This window comes from Oncorhynchus keta, chromosome 5 (genome assembly GCF_023373465.1).
Source record: "Oncorhynchus keta strain PuntledgeMale-10-30-2019 chromosome 5, Oket_V2, whole genome shotgun sequence".
Classification (NCBI taxonomy): Eukaryota; Metazoa; Chordata; class Actinopteri; order Salmoniformes; family Salmonidae; genus Oncorhynchus; species Oncorhynchus keta.
The window spans coordinates 23638202-23656133 of record NC_068425.1 but is presented as its reverse complement, the minus strand read 5'-3'; the positions used below and the strand labels follow the sequence as shown (position 1 = coordinate 23656133).

The 17932-nt window shown below is 41.8% G+C and overlaps 2 protein-coding genes and 1 long non-coding RNA gene across 12 annotated transcripts in view; 1 reads left to right on the top strand and 2 right to left on the bottom strand.

The window, feature by feature from the left end:
• The window catches only part of LOC118382538 (myosin-binding protein C, fast-type-like), a 54041-nt gene extending 46648 nt beyond the window's left edge, over nucleotides 1-7393 (bottom strand). Inside the window, exons 1-2 of one of the 2 annotated variants that reach the window (XM_052519158.1) lie at nucleotides 7241-7393; nucleotides 2202-2392 (exon numbers count right to left, since the gene is read on the bottom strand). In XM_052519158.1, coding sequence (XP_052375118.1) covers nucleotides 2202-2223 — 22 coding nt within the window. In that variant the 5' untranslated portion in view covers nucleotides 2224-2392; nucleotides 7241-7393. Of the gene's footprint in view, nucleotides 1-2201; nucleotides 2393-6761; nucleotides 6879-7240 lie in introns of those variants that run through there. The other variant, XM_052519159.1, reaches the window with a different exon arrangement.
• Nucleotides 6897-16348, top strand: LOC118375359 (ER membrane protein complex subunit 10-like). Of its 2 annotated transcripts, XM_035761886.2 has the most exons (8): nucleotides 6897-7057; nucleotides 10018-10084; nucleotides 10206-10318; nucleotides 10416-10526; nucleotides 10630-10814; nucleotides 10962-11052; nucleotides 15325-15425; nucleotides 16058-16348. In XM_035761886.2, the coding sequence occupies exons 1-7, from the start codon at nucleotides 6962-6964 to the stop codon at nucleotides 15412-15414; spliced, it is 753 nt and encodes a 250-aa protein (XP_035617779.2). In that variant the 5' UTR covers nucleotides 6897-6961; the 3' UTR covers nucleotides 15415-15425; nucleotides 16058-16348. The 2 variants fall into 2 exon arrangements, with proteins under 2 accessions (XP_035617779.2, XP_035617778.2); XM_035761885.2 differs by lacking the exon at nucleotides 15325-15425.
• On the bottom strand, nucleotides 11763-12868 carry LOC127930070 (uncharacterized). Of its 8 annotated transcripts, none has more exons than XR_008136642.1 (4): nucleotides 12428-12868; nucleotides 12098-12394; nucleotides 11933-12031; nucleotides 11765-11899 (listed from the first exon to the last, which is right to left on the bottom strand). It is a non-coding gene; the product is annotated as an uncharacterized LOC127930070 (long non-coding RNA). The 8 variants fall into 8 exon arrangements; XR_008136644.1 differs by having other exon boundaries at nucleotides 12461-12868; XR_008136649.1 differs by having other exon boundaries at nucleotides 12494-12868.
• Nucleotides 16349-17932: the final 1584 nt, after the last annotated feature.

The window sequence follows — 17932 nt, the reverse complement described above, 5'->3', positions numbered from 1 at the left end:
GCAGTGTCAACAAACAACTCTTCACCTGTTATCACCCCTCATATTGCCTGAGTGTAATTGATACCATGATGTGTCTCACAATCATATACTGTATGTCCAAAACACAAGACATTCATGGCTAATCATTAATATCTCTGATAAAATATTCATATTTTCCACCAAGCTTAGGTATTCCCTCTCTGGTATGCTCAATCCCCTTCCTCAGGCTAAGCACACAGGCTGCAGAACTATTCTTAATGCTGTTTATCGGGAAGCGTGCTTTCTCCATGTCCCAGTGGCTTCTTGAGTACCAGACAGTCATCATGGGGGAGGGGAAGGCTCCGGGGCTGAGTTGAAGTTCAAAGGGGGGGGGGGGATTGGGGTTGGTGGAAAAGTAAGGGAGTGCAGTCTAAAGGATGGAATTAATGTGGTGACAGGAACACGATCTACATGATGTCATGATGTTAGATTGGCAACACATGGCTGAGACATAAAGAAATTGGTGTGGGATTACTCCGAGCCGGCCAGGCAGGCAGTATAAACAGGAATAACAGTGGTGAAATGAAGGGTGTGTAAGGTAAGATGACAGAGTACAGTAAAAATTTAAAAAATAAAAACATATAGTAAACACAGTACAAGATATTGTATGTCCTTTGAATGAATTTACTGTATATAGTTAATAATCTATGGTAAGGATCCAAACAGGCCACATTAATCGGTTAGCCCAATGAAAGAGTTCAGTAACATTATACACACTTACACCTGAGGTGGCAAATTATATCACAGTATTAAGTTTGTATATAGGGTGATCTGTTATTAAAATTCAGGCAATCAGGGTCAGATAGATTGAGCCTCTGAGGTGCAGAGAAGTGATGTGAAGAGGTCACACCTGACATGGCATAACCTCCTCCGACACTTCATCTCGTTCATCTTTCTCCCCTCATCTTATCGGTATGCTTTACTATGCTACTGCTCTACTCTGTTCTTCCACACTACACTCTTAGAAAAAGAGTTTCAAAAGGGTTTTTCAGCTTTCCCCATAGGAGAACCCTTTTTGGTTCCAGGTAGAACGCTTTTTGGTTCCAGGTAGAACCCTCTGTAGAAAGGCTTATACATGGAACCCAAAAGGGTTCTTCAAAGAGTTCTCCTATGGGGAAAGCCCAAGAACCCTTTAAGGTTCTAGATAGCACCTTTCTTTCTAAGAATGATTCTTCTCCCTCCCTCCCTGTTTGAGTCTCTCAAATGTCATGTTGCCATGTGATTTACAGTGGTCACTGTTGAAAAGAGACCATGACATATTTTAGATCCCCTCAGATAGACAAACATTACTACATACGGGCAATACATTTCACTGACACTTATGGCAATGTTTTGTCAACAGATGCCGGAGCTGCAATGTCTAGGTCTTCACAACAACTAATTCCATGCATAAAAGACCTACGTATTGCTGGTGTTAATGCTGTCTGAATATAGGCCAACTAAGTACAAGTCCTCACACTTGAACCACTTTTCCCCCATATCAACAGTGTGGGTCTATTACAGACATGGGAAGACTTTGTGGTGTAAAAGAGCACAGATCTGTGCAAATAATAACATGAACCTTATTATGATCTATAACCTCATTTTAACAGATATGTGCTATTTTTGATAGTGCCAAATCAATGGTTTGTAGATGTTCACTAGATCAAATATCTGTCAACAACATTTTAACTAACTATCCACTCTAACCATAGACCTAACAAAACCCTTATCATAATGTCTATAATAATAAAAGTTCCAAACTAACTATTGAGACGAGATAGGCCTCTACCTTGACACTGCCTGGACTCTCCACCATCACAAAAACATGCAGATTCTCACTATCTTTCCTACCATCCACTTTTCTCTTTACCTCACTCTACCTTTATAATGAATGCAACCTATGTGAATTCAGATGATTTCATCACTTTGTCATGCTTATCGTAACATTTCCCAACAGATATGCCAATAAACTTCATATATTACTACTTTGAACGCTATGGGGGTATAAAGTGCAAACACAACAATGTCTCCCATTATCAACAACATACTATCTTACGTAGGGAACCAGCCTATGGGAGTACTAGAGAGTCTGTCTCGGTCGATGACAGGAAGAACACTGACCAATATAGATACACAGAAGTCCAAAGAGGACACTAGCTGTACAACAGTACTGAAGCTTATGATATGTAGGACCTGCTTACCTGGCTTCTTGGCTTCGGGCATAGCTGCGATAGTGTGTCTATCTCTTCCTTCGACTGTGTCTCCCTCACTCCTTGTCTGTTAGTGTCTGCTTTTCCTCCTTCATCCCTTTTTATTCCCTCCTCCCTCTCCACTTCAGTCCCCCTCCCCAGGAAAAGGCTGTCAGATGACACCTAGAGGGGATCCAGGAGCTCTGAGGAAAGAAGGAAGGGGTAGAGGGTGAGAAGGAAAGGAAGACAGCATAGAGGTGAATGGGGGTTGGATGCAGTAACGAAGAGGACGACCCGGCTGGAAACTGTTAATTGGTTAACACAGTAGGGCGGGAGCCAGCCCATTAGCTAATTGATTGACACTCCGACTAGCATTGATTGACAGGTTGATTGTCTGACTGTTCTCTATATCACTTTTGACTGTCTAACACAAGACACTTTAGGCAAGTTTCCATTGACCCAGGTTTATCCAACAAAATCAGTGGTGCCCCACCTGTTTAGTGAAGATATATCAGGACAGCGATCATTCACCTCGGATTAGACTAAGATTTTTTCTTCAACAAGCAGGACACACAGGATGTACTTCAGATACCCGACAAGGCCAAAATCTCCGTAATTGGCAAGAGAAAGAAATGCAGGAACAGAGGACACAGAGCAGGGTGCCTCGTAAGGATCCGTCAACGGCGAGTGGGAAATCTGCCTTTACCGTCAGTATTACTTGCCAACTCACGATCATTGGACAATAAATTAGACGAGGTACGATCACGAATATCCTATCAAGGGAACATCAAAAACTGTAACATCTTATGTTTCACCGAAACGTGGGTGAATGATGACATGGATATTCAGCTTGCGGGATATACGCTGCACCGGCTAGAAAGAACAGCACAGTCCGGTAAGACGAGACAGGGCGGTCTGTGCATATTTCTAAAGAACAGCTGGTACCCAAAATCTAAGGAAGTCTCTAGATTTTGCTCGCCTGAAGTAGAGTATCTCATGATAAGCTGTAGACCACACTATTTGCCAAGAGAGTTTTCATCTATATTTTTTTTGTGGCTGTTTATTTACCACCACAGACGGATGCTGGCACTAAGACCGCACTCAGTCAGCTGTATAAGGAAATAAGCAAACAGGAAACATCACACCCAGAGGCGGTGCTCCTAGTGGCTGGGGACTTTAATGCAGGGAAACTTAAATCAGTTTTACCTCATTTCTATCAGCATGTTAAATGCGCAACCAGAGGGAAAAAAATTCTAGATCACCTGTACTCCACACACAGAGACGCATACAAAGCTCTCCCTTGCCCTCCATTTGGCAAATCTGACCACAATTCTATCCTCCTGAATCCTGTGTCTAAGCAAAATTAAAGCAGGAAGCACCAGTGACTTGGTCATAAAAAAGCGGTCAGATGAAGCAGATGCTAAACTACAGGACTGTTTTGCTAGTACAGACTGGAATATGTTCCGGGATTCTTTTGATGGCATTGAGGAGTACACCACATCAGTCACTGCCTTTATCAATAAGTGGATCGAGGACGTTATCTCCACAGTGACTGTACGCACATACCCCAACCAGAAGCCATTGATTACAGGCAACATTCGCACTGAGCTAAAGGGTAGAGCCGCCGCTTTCAAGGTGCGGGACTTATAAGCTTATAAGAAATCCTGCTATGCCTTCCGACAAACCATCAAACAGGCAAAGCGGCAATACAGGACTAAGATCGAATCGTACAACACCGGCTCTGATGCTTGTCTTATGTGGCAGGGCCTGCAAACTAATACAGACTACAAAGGGAAGCACAGCCGTGAGCTGCCCAGTGACACGAGCCTACCAGATGAGCTAAATCACTTCTATGCTCAGTTCAAGGCAAGCAACACTGAGGCATGCATGACAGCTTCAGCTGTTCCGGACGACTGTGTGATCACGCTCTCCGTTGCCGACGTGAGTAAGACCTTTAAACAGGTCAGCATTCACAAGGCCGTGGGGCCAGACGGATTACCAGGACGTGTGCTCCTGGCATTTGCTAACCAACTGGCATGTCTCTTCACTGACATTTTCAACATGTTCCTGAGTCTGTAATACCAACATGTTTCAAGCAGACCACCATAGTCCCTGTGCCCAAGAACACTAAGGTAACCTGCCTAAATGACCACAGACCCGTAGCACTCACATCCGTAGCCATGAAGTGCTTTGAATGGCTGGCATTGGCTCATATTATCACCATTATCTCAGAAACCCTAGACACACACCAATTTGCATACCGCCCAAACAGATCCACAGATGATGCAATCTCTATTGCACTCCACACTGCCCTTTCCCGCCTGGACTACAGCTCAGTGTTCAACACCATAGTGCCCTCAAAGCTCATCACTAAGCTAAGGATTCTGGGACTAAACGCCTCCCTCTGCAACTGGATCCTGGACTTCCTGACGGGCCGCCCCCAGGTGGTGAGGGTAGGTAGCAACACATCCGCCACGCTGATCCTGAACACTGGAGTCCCTCAAGGGTGTGTGCTCAGTCCCCTTCTGTACTCCCTGTTCACCCACGACTGTGTGGCCAGGCATGACTCAAACACCATCATTAAGTTTGCAGACGACACAACAGTGGTAGGCCTGATCACCGACAACGACGAGACAGCCTAAAGGGAGGAGGTCAGAGACCTGGCCGAGTGGTGCCAGAATAACAACGTACAGTGCCTTGCAAAAGTATTCATCCCTCTTAGCATTTTTTCTATTTTGTTGAATTACAACCTGTAATTTAAATGGATTTTTATTTGGATTTCATAGAATGGACCTGAACTGCTACTATAGATCTGACCGGAGTGGACTGAATGATCCATAGTAGAGGTTGACACTTGATACTTTTAACACTAAAATTCTAATTTGGGATACAAGTTAAGGACCATACACCAACTGGTGCACCCACTCTGATCTTCCAAGGTTCTTAACTTCTCAGTAGGGGCTCATAAGATATTAATGGATGATTCCTCACAAACTACAACAAAAGAAGGTGATTTCAGAGATTTCCACTAAATGTAATCCATAGAAGGGTCTTTTGGAAGGATTGTTGACACCAATTGTTGCTTTGTAGCAGCTACAGATGAAACATTATGGAGTCTTAAAGGAGGCCTGGGTAAGGCCAAAATGTAAAAAATATTCCAAATTCAATTAATTATTTCTCAATTATGCTTTAAGATAAAAAATGTCAAATATATGTCAACAATCCTTACTCTGTGGATTAAATTACATGAAAATCTTATTTCGCTCTAGTTTCGTGATGCATCCAGATTATTCTTTTTGAAGGTCATTCTACAGTTTCACATGAAGGGACATGCTGTGTACATGGTGCTGATTGTCCTAAGAATAGTATGGAGGGGTGTACAGAGAGGCAGTACCATTGTCTGAGAGTGGTGACAGAGAGTGATGGGCAGCCCCAGCGAGAGGGAATGGATTCAAAGCAAGAATTTGAGAGAATCACATTGCAGGGGAGTTGCCATGTCCCATAAGCAACGCTCACACATTCAGACAGAAACAGGAATCCTGGGAAGGAAGGTAAAATATACAGGTTTCAAGTGAAACAGGATGGTACATGACTACACTCCTGGGCCTTTTGCTTGTATTGAATGTGTGACAATGTGAGTATCTGTGTAGCCGATTTACTATTAGGCTCGCACTCACTCTCTATGTCACAGCAAATAATATATTTGAAGTCCATAACATACATAATTAGTCTCACGGATAACCCTAGGCCTATCAATTATTTAGTAAAAGAAGGGTAATATATGAAGACAGTGAAATTAAAACGCAAAGAATGGGAGCTCAACACATTATGTTTTGAACAAGACTAATCACGTGTTCTTCAATAAGTCACAAGAACACTTCGTTTTATATTCGTTTGATGTTCTGCTTTTAGCGTCTGTGCGTCCTTTGTTGTGTTTTATTGTTTTATCAAATTTCCCCGTTGGGAGATTAATAAAGTACTATCTTATTCGACTTTTTTAAAACAACATAAAAAATGTATTCAAATTCAAATACACGCAAACCACATGTTTACAAAAATGCTTGCATCCTACATTGAGGAACTGTAATGTATTTGTTTTTTTAATGACCTGACTACATCATAGAGGAACAATTGTCCAGACAGAGGATTGAGTTTACAAGTTATTAACCTAATTTCACACAGATTACTGTTTGGCCGTAGCCCACGCCAAATAAATGAAGGACAATCTATAAAACAACCGTGACCTTCTCTTGTGAAGGCCAGACGTAAGAGAAAGAACAATGGCTAAACCTTGTCTTAACTTCCAATGTTCCATCCCCCTGCCCAACCCCCCTCCACGCCACTCCGCCAACCACCAGGAAGCCCGGCATCAACATTACAGGCATTCCCGTGATTGGCATATAGCAGGTTAATTGGCATGTTGGATCCCGCGAACACTGGGTAATGGTAGATTCAACACAACCAGCTAATAGCCTAACACACACATGACACGTCTGTGCGTTTCGCTACAATACATAATTTCTTACATTTAGGCCTAAGCATTATTGAATTGTGAGGGTTGGCGTTTCACACCTGAGTCACCAAAGAGTTGGCCTTCCTTTCGTTTTTCAATCTTCTGTTTTAGACATTTCAACAGTCCTGTATGAAGTTTGCTGTCAACGCTACTCTATAGCCACCTGCAGTTTACTATAGGTAGGTGCTCGTTCTCCAGTGTATTACGTCATCGCGTAACATTGTAGTTTCATGCTTACTTTGACGCACGGTCCGACAAAATGGCTTCAGTTCCACGGTCGTTTTTGTTACTGTCAATTATTCCCACAATACTTATATTGTGTGCTGATTTTGCGTGTTGCAACACTGGCAGAAAGGTATGTCAAAACCACGTTTTTTTTCTTTGCCAATATCTAATTCCATTAATTTAGACAACTAGTGTGCTTGCTGTTAGCTCTTGCTAACCGTCCGACCTTAGCTAACTAGCCAAATGAGTTAATGAAGACAACACATGAATGCAAAACAGCTGTTCAATATGCATCAAATACAGCGTTACTTACTGTGCAGATAATGTTTTCACCAACGTCTATCAAACGCAACGTTGGCTAAGTAGGCAGCAAAATTAGCGTTATATTAACGCTAGCTAGATTGATATTGTGTTGTTTAGCTAGCCGTAGTTAGTTAGCTAACGTTATCTAGGTAGGTGGTTTTGACAGCCTTGGTTGGTGGTGCTCAATTTCTGTCACGCCATGGTAGTCATTTGTAATATTGCGCGGATGTGTTCAACACATACGCACTGTAAATCAAGCCAAGAATAATTCGGATCAATACCACAATGTTTGAATGGCAGGACCAATTTGTGGAAATGTCATCTTACATCTGAACTGCTCATTGTAATGTGTTCCCAGGGTATATATCTATATTACAGCATCCAATGGGGCCCTATCTAACGTTGGCCTACTGCACTTTTTGCTCATTCTTGCTTGCAGCACTTCTATTGAAAAATGTTCTACCCCCAACTTTCAAAAGCCAATCAAATTAGTTCTGCAGCCCATAGTGCAGATCTGCCCTGGGAACTGCCAATGTAGTAAGTAAAACTACTAGCCAGAATAGATTCCGATCCTACGCTTGTTTACATCTGCGTTGGGGTCGGATAGTTTCGATTCTTGCTTAGGTTAATACACCACGGGGGGTGAGAAAATGCGTTACACTTCAAAATGTCCCATTATCCCAACTGTTACACCGAGAAGAATGAAGGACTGCTAATCAAAGTAAACCATCATATTGGTGTTGAGAACAATGCGGCTGAGGCAGCAGCTAGTTAGAGGAGAAAACAGCCCTTGCCTTAATTGTCTAAGAAAAATGAGGAGAGAGGAAACGCCAAATTAATTAGGTCTATAATCAATAGCCTCACTGTTAAATGTAAGACAGCTTCTGTTGCCTATTTGAGTGTTTAGTTGATAGCCTACTGATTCTGTGTGCACCAACAATTTCACAAATCCTGCTGTTTTTAATCTTTGCTATGCTGTAATAAAGGCTTTACACTTAAACAAAAAAAAATTTAGACCAGCCTGCCTCTCTGGCATTATTTATAATTAGTGTTTGCCCTGTTCCAAATTGACCGGAAAAATATATTTATGATAATAATAACCCCTTTTCCTTGATCTCCTTCAAATTGTTATTATTACTATTATTATTATGATCGTCCTTACAATAATAAGTAATGTCATTATCATGAGTAGGCATAGTATAGCAACCTCGTATAACCACCATCAAGCTTTAGGCCAAAGAGTGCATCCTGTTTAGTCTTAACAACATAACTTATTTAGGCCTATATACTTATATAGGCTACTGCATCACTCAATCATTTATCCGTTCATGTCATCACACAGCAATGGAATCAAGCATTTTAGTTTTAAAATAACAAGCAATGATTTCATTAATTAGCGTAAACAAAAAATTGGCCTAAACCGTTTCATTTCGGAAATGCATTCACAAATTATTCTAGTCTTTGCTGTAATAAAGGCTTTACAAAAAAACATTACAACAGACTAATTTATTTAGTGTTGTTTACATTGTTCGAAACGGTCAGGAAAATTATATTGTAGTCTAATGGCACCTGTTTGGCACACACAGGACTAATATGCACGCAGCGCTTGCGCCATACCATCTTTTTCTTGATCTCCAGTATTTTCCACAACTAGCTAAATTTATTCCACCCATCTGGCTTCCCCTTTACCTCCTGCGCAACCAGTAAACGTTCCACTGCTTCAAGATTATTTGTCATGTCCTCTGCATTCATTTTGCTGTCATATGTGTTAAGGTGTACAGAGTTTATTATAACCAATTTATTGATGTGATTATGATATGCTATAGGTCAGTCCCTATTGGTCACGTGATTGCGAAGCATACATATGTCACATAAAGAGAGCACAGGTTGAGGGAATAGGGATAGTTTTTCCTAAACAAATGAGGAATTTCGGTAACAGAACTTTTCAGTCAAAAATGGCTGTAATTATGTTGCAGCTTCAGCAACACAGACAGTGATATACACACTGATGTTCTGTGGTGGTCTCTGCAGCAGGAAGGAGGAAGAGACAACACTATACACACTGATGTTCTGTGGTGGTCTCTGCAGCAGGAAGGCGAGAGAGACAACACTATACACACTGATGTTCTGTGGTGGTCTCTGCAGCAGGGAGGAGAGAGAGACAACACTATACACACTGATGTTCTGTGGTGGTCTCTGCAGCAGGAAGGCGAGAGAGACAACACTATACACACTGATGTTCTGTGGTGGTCTCTGCAGCAGGGAGGAGAGAGAGACAACAGTGCTAGTCACACAGTCATTCGCTGTCTCTTTTTTTTGTAACACAGAGCAGCAAATCTGAGCCAGGCAGCACAATCAAATCAATTGCAGTCGTACTCCCTCTACTCATTTGTGTCTTAACTATTTCATCAAACAGTTCGCTTAAAGCATCAGACAGGCTCTGTGTATATAGTTGAAACACATAGGATGTGTCAATCGATTGGTCGAAAGAACAGACAACTCTTGGTCGACCAATATTTTATTTTAGTAGGGGGGACAACAAAGGAGCTGATTGGCTGACAGACACTACCATTAAAAAATACATTCTCGGTCTAACATTTGGGATAATTGGACAATTCCTAGTACAACACAATTCTGTGGATTGAGGTACGTTTTCCAAGCCATATCTCGCTCCAGCTCCGCAGTGTCTTAATCTAAACAGGAAGCTTGTTTCACCACAGTGTACCTGTAAGCAAGAGTCGGAATCTATTCTTCCTAGTAAAACTGCATCTATTTCCTTCTCTGCAGACTGGTGATGGGCTGGACACAGACTTCAGTGGATTCTCTGTCCCTCTTGAGCATTCCTTTGAAGTTGGTGAGTATGTATTGTCTAACTGATACGTTATTCTTCAAGGTTCCATTTACCAAATGAAGGAGATATCAAGGTCACGATTTTGGTGATCATCGTGTGTTGTTATACCATTTCTTTCTTTCAGATGATGTGTCTCGGTTCCGTATGCGTGGAGCTCTGCAGTTAAGGGGTGGGAGGGAGACCAGTGTGTCCCTCTCCCAGAGCCAGCTATCAGAGGAGGACAGGAACACTCTGAAGGTGGGAGAGGAAGGTAGAGGCAGATGTGGTTTGGAGTTTACTGTCAGCAGTCAGGATTTTGTTCTGAATCTGTATCCCTCCTGTCCCTCTGACACAGGAAGCGGCTGCTGTGGATGGTCTGTACAAAATCCGAGTGCCCAGAGTGTCTTTGACAGACAGGCAGACAGAGCGCCAGATGGATGGCTACCTGACGGCATTCGTCAGAGCGGTATGTGTGTCTCACCCTCATTGCAAGCTGAAATAAAAAAGACAACACACCTAATTGGCATTTTCTTTTGTAAACATATCTGTTTCTTCTCTGTCTCCCTCAGTGCTCTTTAGTTGAGTCCCACCTCAGCGATGTCATCACCCTCCACACGGATGTCTCAGGCTACCTCATCGGCGTTTCCATAGTGACCATTCCAGGCGCGTGTCGGGGGACAGAGGTGGAGGACGAAGTTGATCTGGAGGCCTTTAACACTACGCTGACCATCATACCGCCTACCAATGCACCCCAGTGAGTCATCAGTCCTTATTGATGTTCTGGTCACAGAAATATGGTTCTGGCTCTATCAAATCTTAATTTGATTTGATTTTCTAACTATTTTGGGTCGACATCAACCTTTCTCTGTCTAACAATACCCTTCATCATCCTCTCCCCCAGGCCGGAGACTGCTCTGTTTATTGAGCGCATGGACATAGAACATGAAAAGAGAGGCAAGCCACAGGAGCAGAAATCCTTCTTTGCCAAATATGTAAGTGTGCATAGACATCTGTGGTTTGTGTCCTGCACTGTGGGCTCTTCAAGTCTTTTAAACTCTGCTCTGCTGTTCAGTCTTGAGCTGCTCTGTTCCATTATATATATATATATATATATATATATATATACACTAAGTGTACGAAACATTAGGAACACCTGCTCTTTCCATGACAGACTGACCAGGTGAATCCAGGTGAAAGCTTTGATCCCTTATTGTCACTTGTTAAATCCACTTCAATCAGTGTAGATGAAGGGGAGGAGACAGGTTAAAGAAGGATTTTTAAGCCTCGAAACAATTGAGACATGGATTGTGTATGTGTGCCGTTCAGAGGGTATATGGGCAAGACAAAAGATTTAAGTGCCTTTTGAACATGGTATGTAGGTGCCAGGCGCACCGGTTTGTGTCAAGAAATGCAACACTGCTGGATTTGTCCGCTCTCAACACTTTCCCGTGTGTATCAAGAATGGTCCACCACCCAAAGGACATCAACGCTTTCGACACCTTGTAGATGGGGCTGTGGCGGTAATGACATTTCATAAGCCAGTGATTGTCAAGCAAATAACTGCCGGTCTCACGGTAATTTACCGTTAATTAACAGAAACAAATTTAGCATCTCCTGTCTTCCACACACAGCCTACAAGCAACTGATGGAGATTTTTGGAACATCTACATTTTAAAATGCAATAAATCCATGTAATATAGCCTACACCTTCACAATAAATCCATGTAATATAGCCTACACCTTCACAATAAATCCATGTAATATAGCCTACACCTTCACAATAAATCCATGTAATATAGCCTACACCTTCACAATAAATCCATGTAATATAGCCTACACCTTCACAATAAATCCATGTAATATAGTCTACACCTTCACAATAAATCCATGTAATATAGCCTACACCTTCACAATAAATCCATGTAATATAGCCTACACCTTCACAATAAATCCATGTAATATAGTCTACACCTTCACAATAAATCCATGTAATATAGCCTACACCATCACAATAAATCTGTGTAATATAGCCTACACCTTCACAATAAATCCATGTAATATAGCCTACACCTTCACAATAAATCCATGTAATATAGCCTACACCTTCACAATAAATCCATGTAATATAGCCTACACCTTCACAATAAATCCATGTAATATAGCCTACACCTTCACAATAAATCCATGTAATATAGCCTACACCTTCACAATAAATCCATGTAATATAGCCTACACCTTCACAATAAATCCATGTAATATAGCCTACACCTTCACAATAAATCCATGTAATATAGCCTACACCATCACAATAAATCCATGTAATATAGCCTACACCTTCACAATAAATCCATGTAATATAGCCTACACCATCACAATAAATCCATGTAATATAGCCTACACCATCACAATAAATCCATGTAATATAGCCTACACCTTCACAATAAATCCATGTAATATAGCCTACACCTTCACAATAAATCCATGTAATATAGCCTACACCTTCACAATAAATCCATGTAATATAGCCTACACCTTCACAATAAATCCATGTAATATAGCCTACACCATCACAATAAATCCATTATTTATTTTAGACAGGTCTAAAGAAACATGACATGAAGAAAATGTGGTCTATTTCAGAACAGGGTAGCATACTCTGTGTTAGGCCCTGATCTGGCTATGCCATGTGGCTGTGGCCTGCACTAGTTGATTTAGCAGACAAGATTTGCTAGAATTCCGTGGCATTATTTGATATTATTTTATAATATGAAGAATACAATTGGTTGAATAAAATTGAAAGGATATTTTGATTTGAGGGAGTGCGCACATGCGGCTATTCTGTGTTGAGAAATTAACAAAGAAACAGGTACTCCTTAATTTAGAGATTTATGTAACTTTAGTTGTGATACAAATGTTGGGCTATATGTTTTGATTTTTAATACATTCTAAGGCTGCATGATGCGACTAAAGATGATTTGAAAAAAGTCGCAGGAAAGGCATGAGCTCTGCTTTGTTTCTTGCGTAGGTTGTACACATCAGTCTTTCATTCACAATTTGACAAGCACTTGATAATGCCTCGAATTTCCTGGTGGCATCCCCTTTGTGTGGCCATACTGCTCCTTAAAAAGCCCATGCCATTGCCACCAGTGGTCGTTGTGCCCTTGGGCTGAATATTATAATTCCCTTCTCCCGGCTGCATGATCCAAAGCACCTCTCACTCAAATGGCTCTCCGTCACGTGATCATGTCTTTCTCACAGGCTACAAGTGAAGACAGACACTTTGGGGACGCCACTGCGCACGTCCTTATCCAATTCCGAGGCGCATATTGAAGATATTGGAAGAACTGTCCACATTTACTTTTCGTCAGTCAACAAGATGAGAAGGCCTAACGAATAGCAAAAGCACTAGACTATGTCAATCCCCCATAGTACAAAAATGGACCTATTCTGTGCGAGAAATAAATATTCCCAAAATAGTCTGGGACAGTTGTAGGATGGGATAGATCCCAAATGAATACCACCACTAGCATCAAAAAACATATTTTAAGCAATGAAGCTGACACAACAGATCAGAACGTTTAGTTTAAAATGTTGCTAAACTATTAGGCATTTCTTCACATTATAACCGCAGTAGGCTAAAAGTGCGGCTGTCCATTAGTGGGAAAATATCATTCTCAAAGGTGACCGCAAATGCGATTATGCATGTAATGCTTTTATTTATTTATAAGGTGTATTTTTATGGTGACAATTGTCTTCCCCCAAACTTGACTCACATGCTGCGTATGTATGCCAGTTAGGCTCTGAACCCGTTGTAAAAGCTGATTTAATATGCATCATTTTCAGAAGTTATTTGGTCACTTTTGATATGGTTTGTATCACAACTAGGCTACATGAGGTGTGCGACTATGATTTGAAAAAGTCGCAAAAAAAGGCATGCACTGTTTCTTTCCTTACTGCACACAAACTGGGCATCATTCACAAGTAATAACACATCATTCACAAGTGATAGGCTAATATTATCACCCATCAGACTATTCTTGATTTATTCTTGTCTTTACATAACTCAATTTCACACACCATTATTTAGTATTTGATTTAGAATGTACCATTATCCACATGTCGGAACGGGCAGGGGGAAGAAATACATGTCATCTATGCACTTAAATAGAGAATAGAGGACGATTTTCACGTGGTTCATTTTCTTACCAGCCAGGTCAGCTAATCTCCTGTTGTAAAGAGAAGCAATGTGCTTAATATTATGAAAGTTGAGAAATAAATATAGTAGGCCTAGCCCATAGAAAGCTGACAGGATCCTCCTCTGTTTAAGAGGCCATCACACGCATGGGCTCTCATTATGTGTTTTGATTTTCAATTACATTTGCATTGATGTCAAAGTGATTAGAGGGACAGTAGAGAGCTGAGTACCAGGCAGTTAGCATGTTTTGTAGGCTACTAATGATCAGCAGCCGTATAAGAGCTTGGAGAAGCCTAATTACCGTGACTAAACGGTCACGTGGAATTTGACTGTAATCATGACTCGGGATCGCCGGTGTGGCAGTAATACGGTCACTGTAACTGCCCTACTTGTAGAGTCCATGTCCCAATGCATTGAGGCTGTTCTGGGGGCAAAGAGGGGGGTGCAACTGAATATTAGGAAGGTGTTCCTAAATTTGGTATACTCAGTGTATATGTGCATGTTAGGTGTCTTTGTTTTGTCTAACCCTAGCCAATCCGGATATGTGGGGTATGCTACGATTGGAAGCTACTCGGGGTTTTCTAAAGCTAGCTAGCTTCAGTTAGCTTCACATTCCAGCTCAGGCTTTATCCGTACTTCGACGGTTGATATTGGTTGTCCGCCTGCCGCTAACTCTACGTATTTTAACACACAAAGTCGTCTTCCTCAAATGAAGGGGAATGGTGACGCAATCTTTGCGAGAGGGAGGGAATCTGATTGCGTTGGTCCTCGACTTGCAGCTCAGACACTTCATTCAGGATAAATGGAGTTAGTCCTGAGTTAACCCGAATGGGAACAGGGTAGTATCCCGAGTTTAACTCCGTTGACCAACGTTACCTCACTAACTGCTCAACCCGCATTCACAGTATAGGGCTCTGTGCTGTGTTGTTTTATGTGCTGTGCTTCCATTTCTGTGTTTGATTTAATCAGTGCTGTTGTCTGAGTTTGTGTTGCTGATTGTGACTGTGTCATTTGTTGACTCAGTGCTGTGCGGTTTGTTGACTTAGTGCTATGCTGTGCTGTGTTCCAGTGGTATTTGATTCTGGGAGGTGCAATCTTCCTCATGGCCAGCAGTTCGGCACAACCCTCAGCAGGGGGAGCCGACGAGCAGCAGAGCTGATTCCCACTCAAGTACTGTTCTCACTTTGGCTCATTCAGCAACTCACTCTGGGCTGTCAGCCTATGTCTGTGCCGCGCTCCGTGTCTCTTCTGCTTCTTGCAAGCTTATGTATATATGTGTTATACTGTTAACTGATTTGATTAACGCTAACATTTTTCACTAATCATTTTTCCTGTTTGTCCCTCCCTTTCTGTCCTTGTCATTCAAGGTCAATGCTAATGATCTGTTTTTTTTTGTCACTGCAGACCTTTAATTAATCCAGGTGTGTCCCATTGATTAGTAATAAGATGAAGCACTCTGGTAGAATAGGATTGGACAACATACACACCTTAATTGCTAAAGTGGATTAGATTATCACAGTTTAAGTAGCCAAAGTCACCACAGTCATTTTGTGCCTCCTTCTATTACACACTTGTCATTGGCATTGACCCTGAATTGTCTCACTTCACTGTTCACCTCACTCTCTCAGCCACTCTTTGTCCTTCTCTCGTTTGCTGAGTGAGGTGGACATTGAACGGGATGAAACTGTGGGACTGTTGTGCAGGAGAAGCATCACTAATCACAGCTTGTAGTCTTACCCTGAGTTAGATTAACATCTTGTATCATTTGATAATAACATTAACTTCTGCCTCCCTCTCTCCAGTGGATGTACATTGTTCCCCTCGTTCTCTTCCTGATGATGTCAGGAGCTCAGGATCAGTCCGGGGGTGGAGCAGCTAATGGAGGAGGCCGATGATCGCCATGCCAACATGATTTATGTGGAGCAGTTTCTTCTACTTGTAAATAATTATGTAGAGAAATGCACACCATTCAACACACTGTTACACATAAACTAATATGGACAGATGAGCTAACCTTGAGAACGTATGTCATGAACTTCATTTTTAATGTTGAATTGATGGGAAAAAATAAAATATTTATTACTACCTGATAACTGTGTCTGTCTGACTATGGTATTGATAGCCAGTATGATGCTGCTGGATACATATTCAAGAGTGGGGTGGGTGGGGGACGCTGAGTAAAGAGGGAAATGGGAGTTGTTTTCAGTCTTCTCTACTCCACTAGATGTCCTCTTTCTCTGCCCATCCAGAACGATGCCTTATTGAAGATTCGTTCAACATTAACGCAATTCAATGGAGGATGACAAAGGGAAATGATTGCTTTCGTGAACATGTCACCATGGATAATCTTTGCAGCATTTAGTTTGTGGTAATTCTTAAGTACTTTGTGTAATAGCTGTAGACAGTGTAATAAGTTGTATTTATTATGTGTTTAGCTATTGCAGTGTCAGAGAATTGTCATTCAGATCTCATGCCATTAATCTCTTATTGCACGACTTGACTGGCACGCATATTCAAGCGGGCACATAAAACCACATCAAAGCAGTCATGCTAAACAGTCCAATAATACAGTGTTGCCAGGACACTATTGAGTCACTGGTTAAGTCCAACCCCTCTCCTCAAATTTCTTCTCTGATCTGTTACTCTGTCCCTCCTCGTGAAAATCCTGCTGTCCATCTTCTATTCAATTCTCTGCCTGGCTCTCTGGTACTGCCTTTTACTCCCATCTATTTCTTGCTGAATTCTAAGCCACAGTTTCACTCTCAGTGTCTCTACCACCCTTATCCCACTGTCTCTACAACCCTTCTCCCTCTGACTCTACCCTTCTGTCTCTACCACCCGTCCCCCTCTCAGTCTCTACCCATCTCCCAATTGGTCTCTACCCTTCTCACTCTCTGTCTCCCAATCACACTTCTCTCCCTCATATTTATAAGAATGAGTCAGGCTAGGGGGATTGTAGAATGCCAGCAGTATAGCTTTAGAGACAGAATGTTCTGGATCCCCTGTGTCAACATGGCCACCCCTCGTCAGTCAGACTCAACGTTCATTTGTCTGTTTTTAGTCTATGTACAAAGCTGTGAGGTGTAGTCCCTTATTCTCAGAGGCTCAGTGTTGAGTTTTAGTGTCCTCTGCCCCCCCCCCCCACATCACCAGCTACCACTTTGGTCCTACAAACACAGCATTATGTTAGGCTCTGCCTTGAAACCTTTAACCTCAACCTTATCCCTATGTTCCTCCCACCTCGCTCTGTTAACTTGAGAAAGGAAGGGATGAGGACAGCTGAAGGAAAAAGGAGAGCTTGAATGGAAGAAGGGAGAGAGCGACAAAGTAGTTTGTTAGTTAAAAAATATGCCACTGTGTCAGGTGGGAAGGCATATGACAGTAGAAAACACTCAAGCAATGTGGGGAAAGTTATAGAAAAATATGTCTGTCTGCTTTCTAGTGGCAGCCCACAGGTACATGGAAGTATGAAATACAAATATAACAATGTGTGAATATATCTCAAAACATATGATTTTGAATGTTATACCTGTACCTTTGAATGATACACCCGACCTATATCTACATCATTGCAGCTCCAATCTCTCTCAAACTAACCACGGATGTTTTGTTCAGCCTGTCCATCAGCATTAGGTAGTTGGTCACCTTTTTCTTTCTCCACAAATAGCTCTCATCCA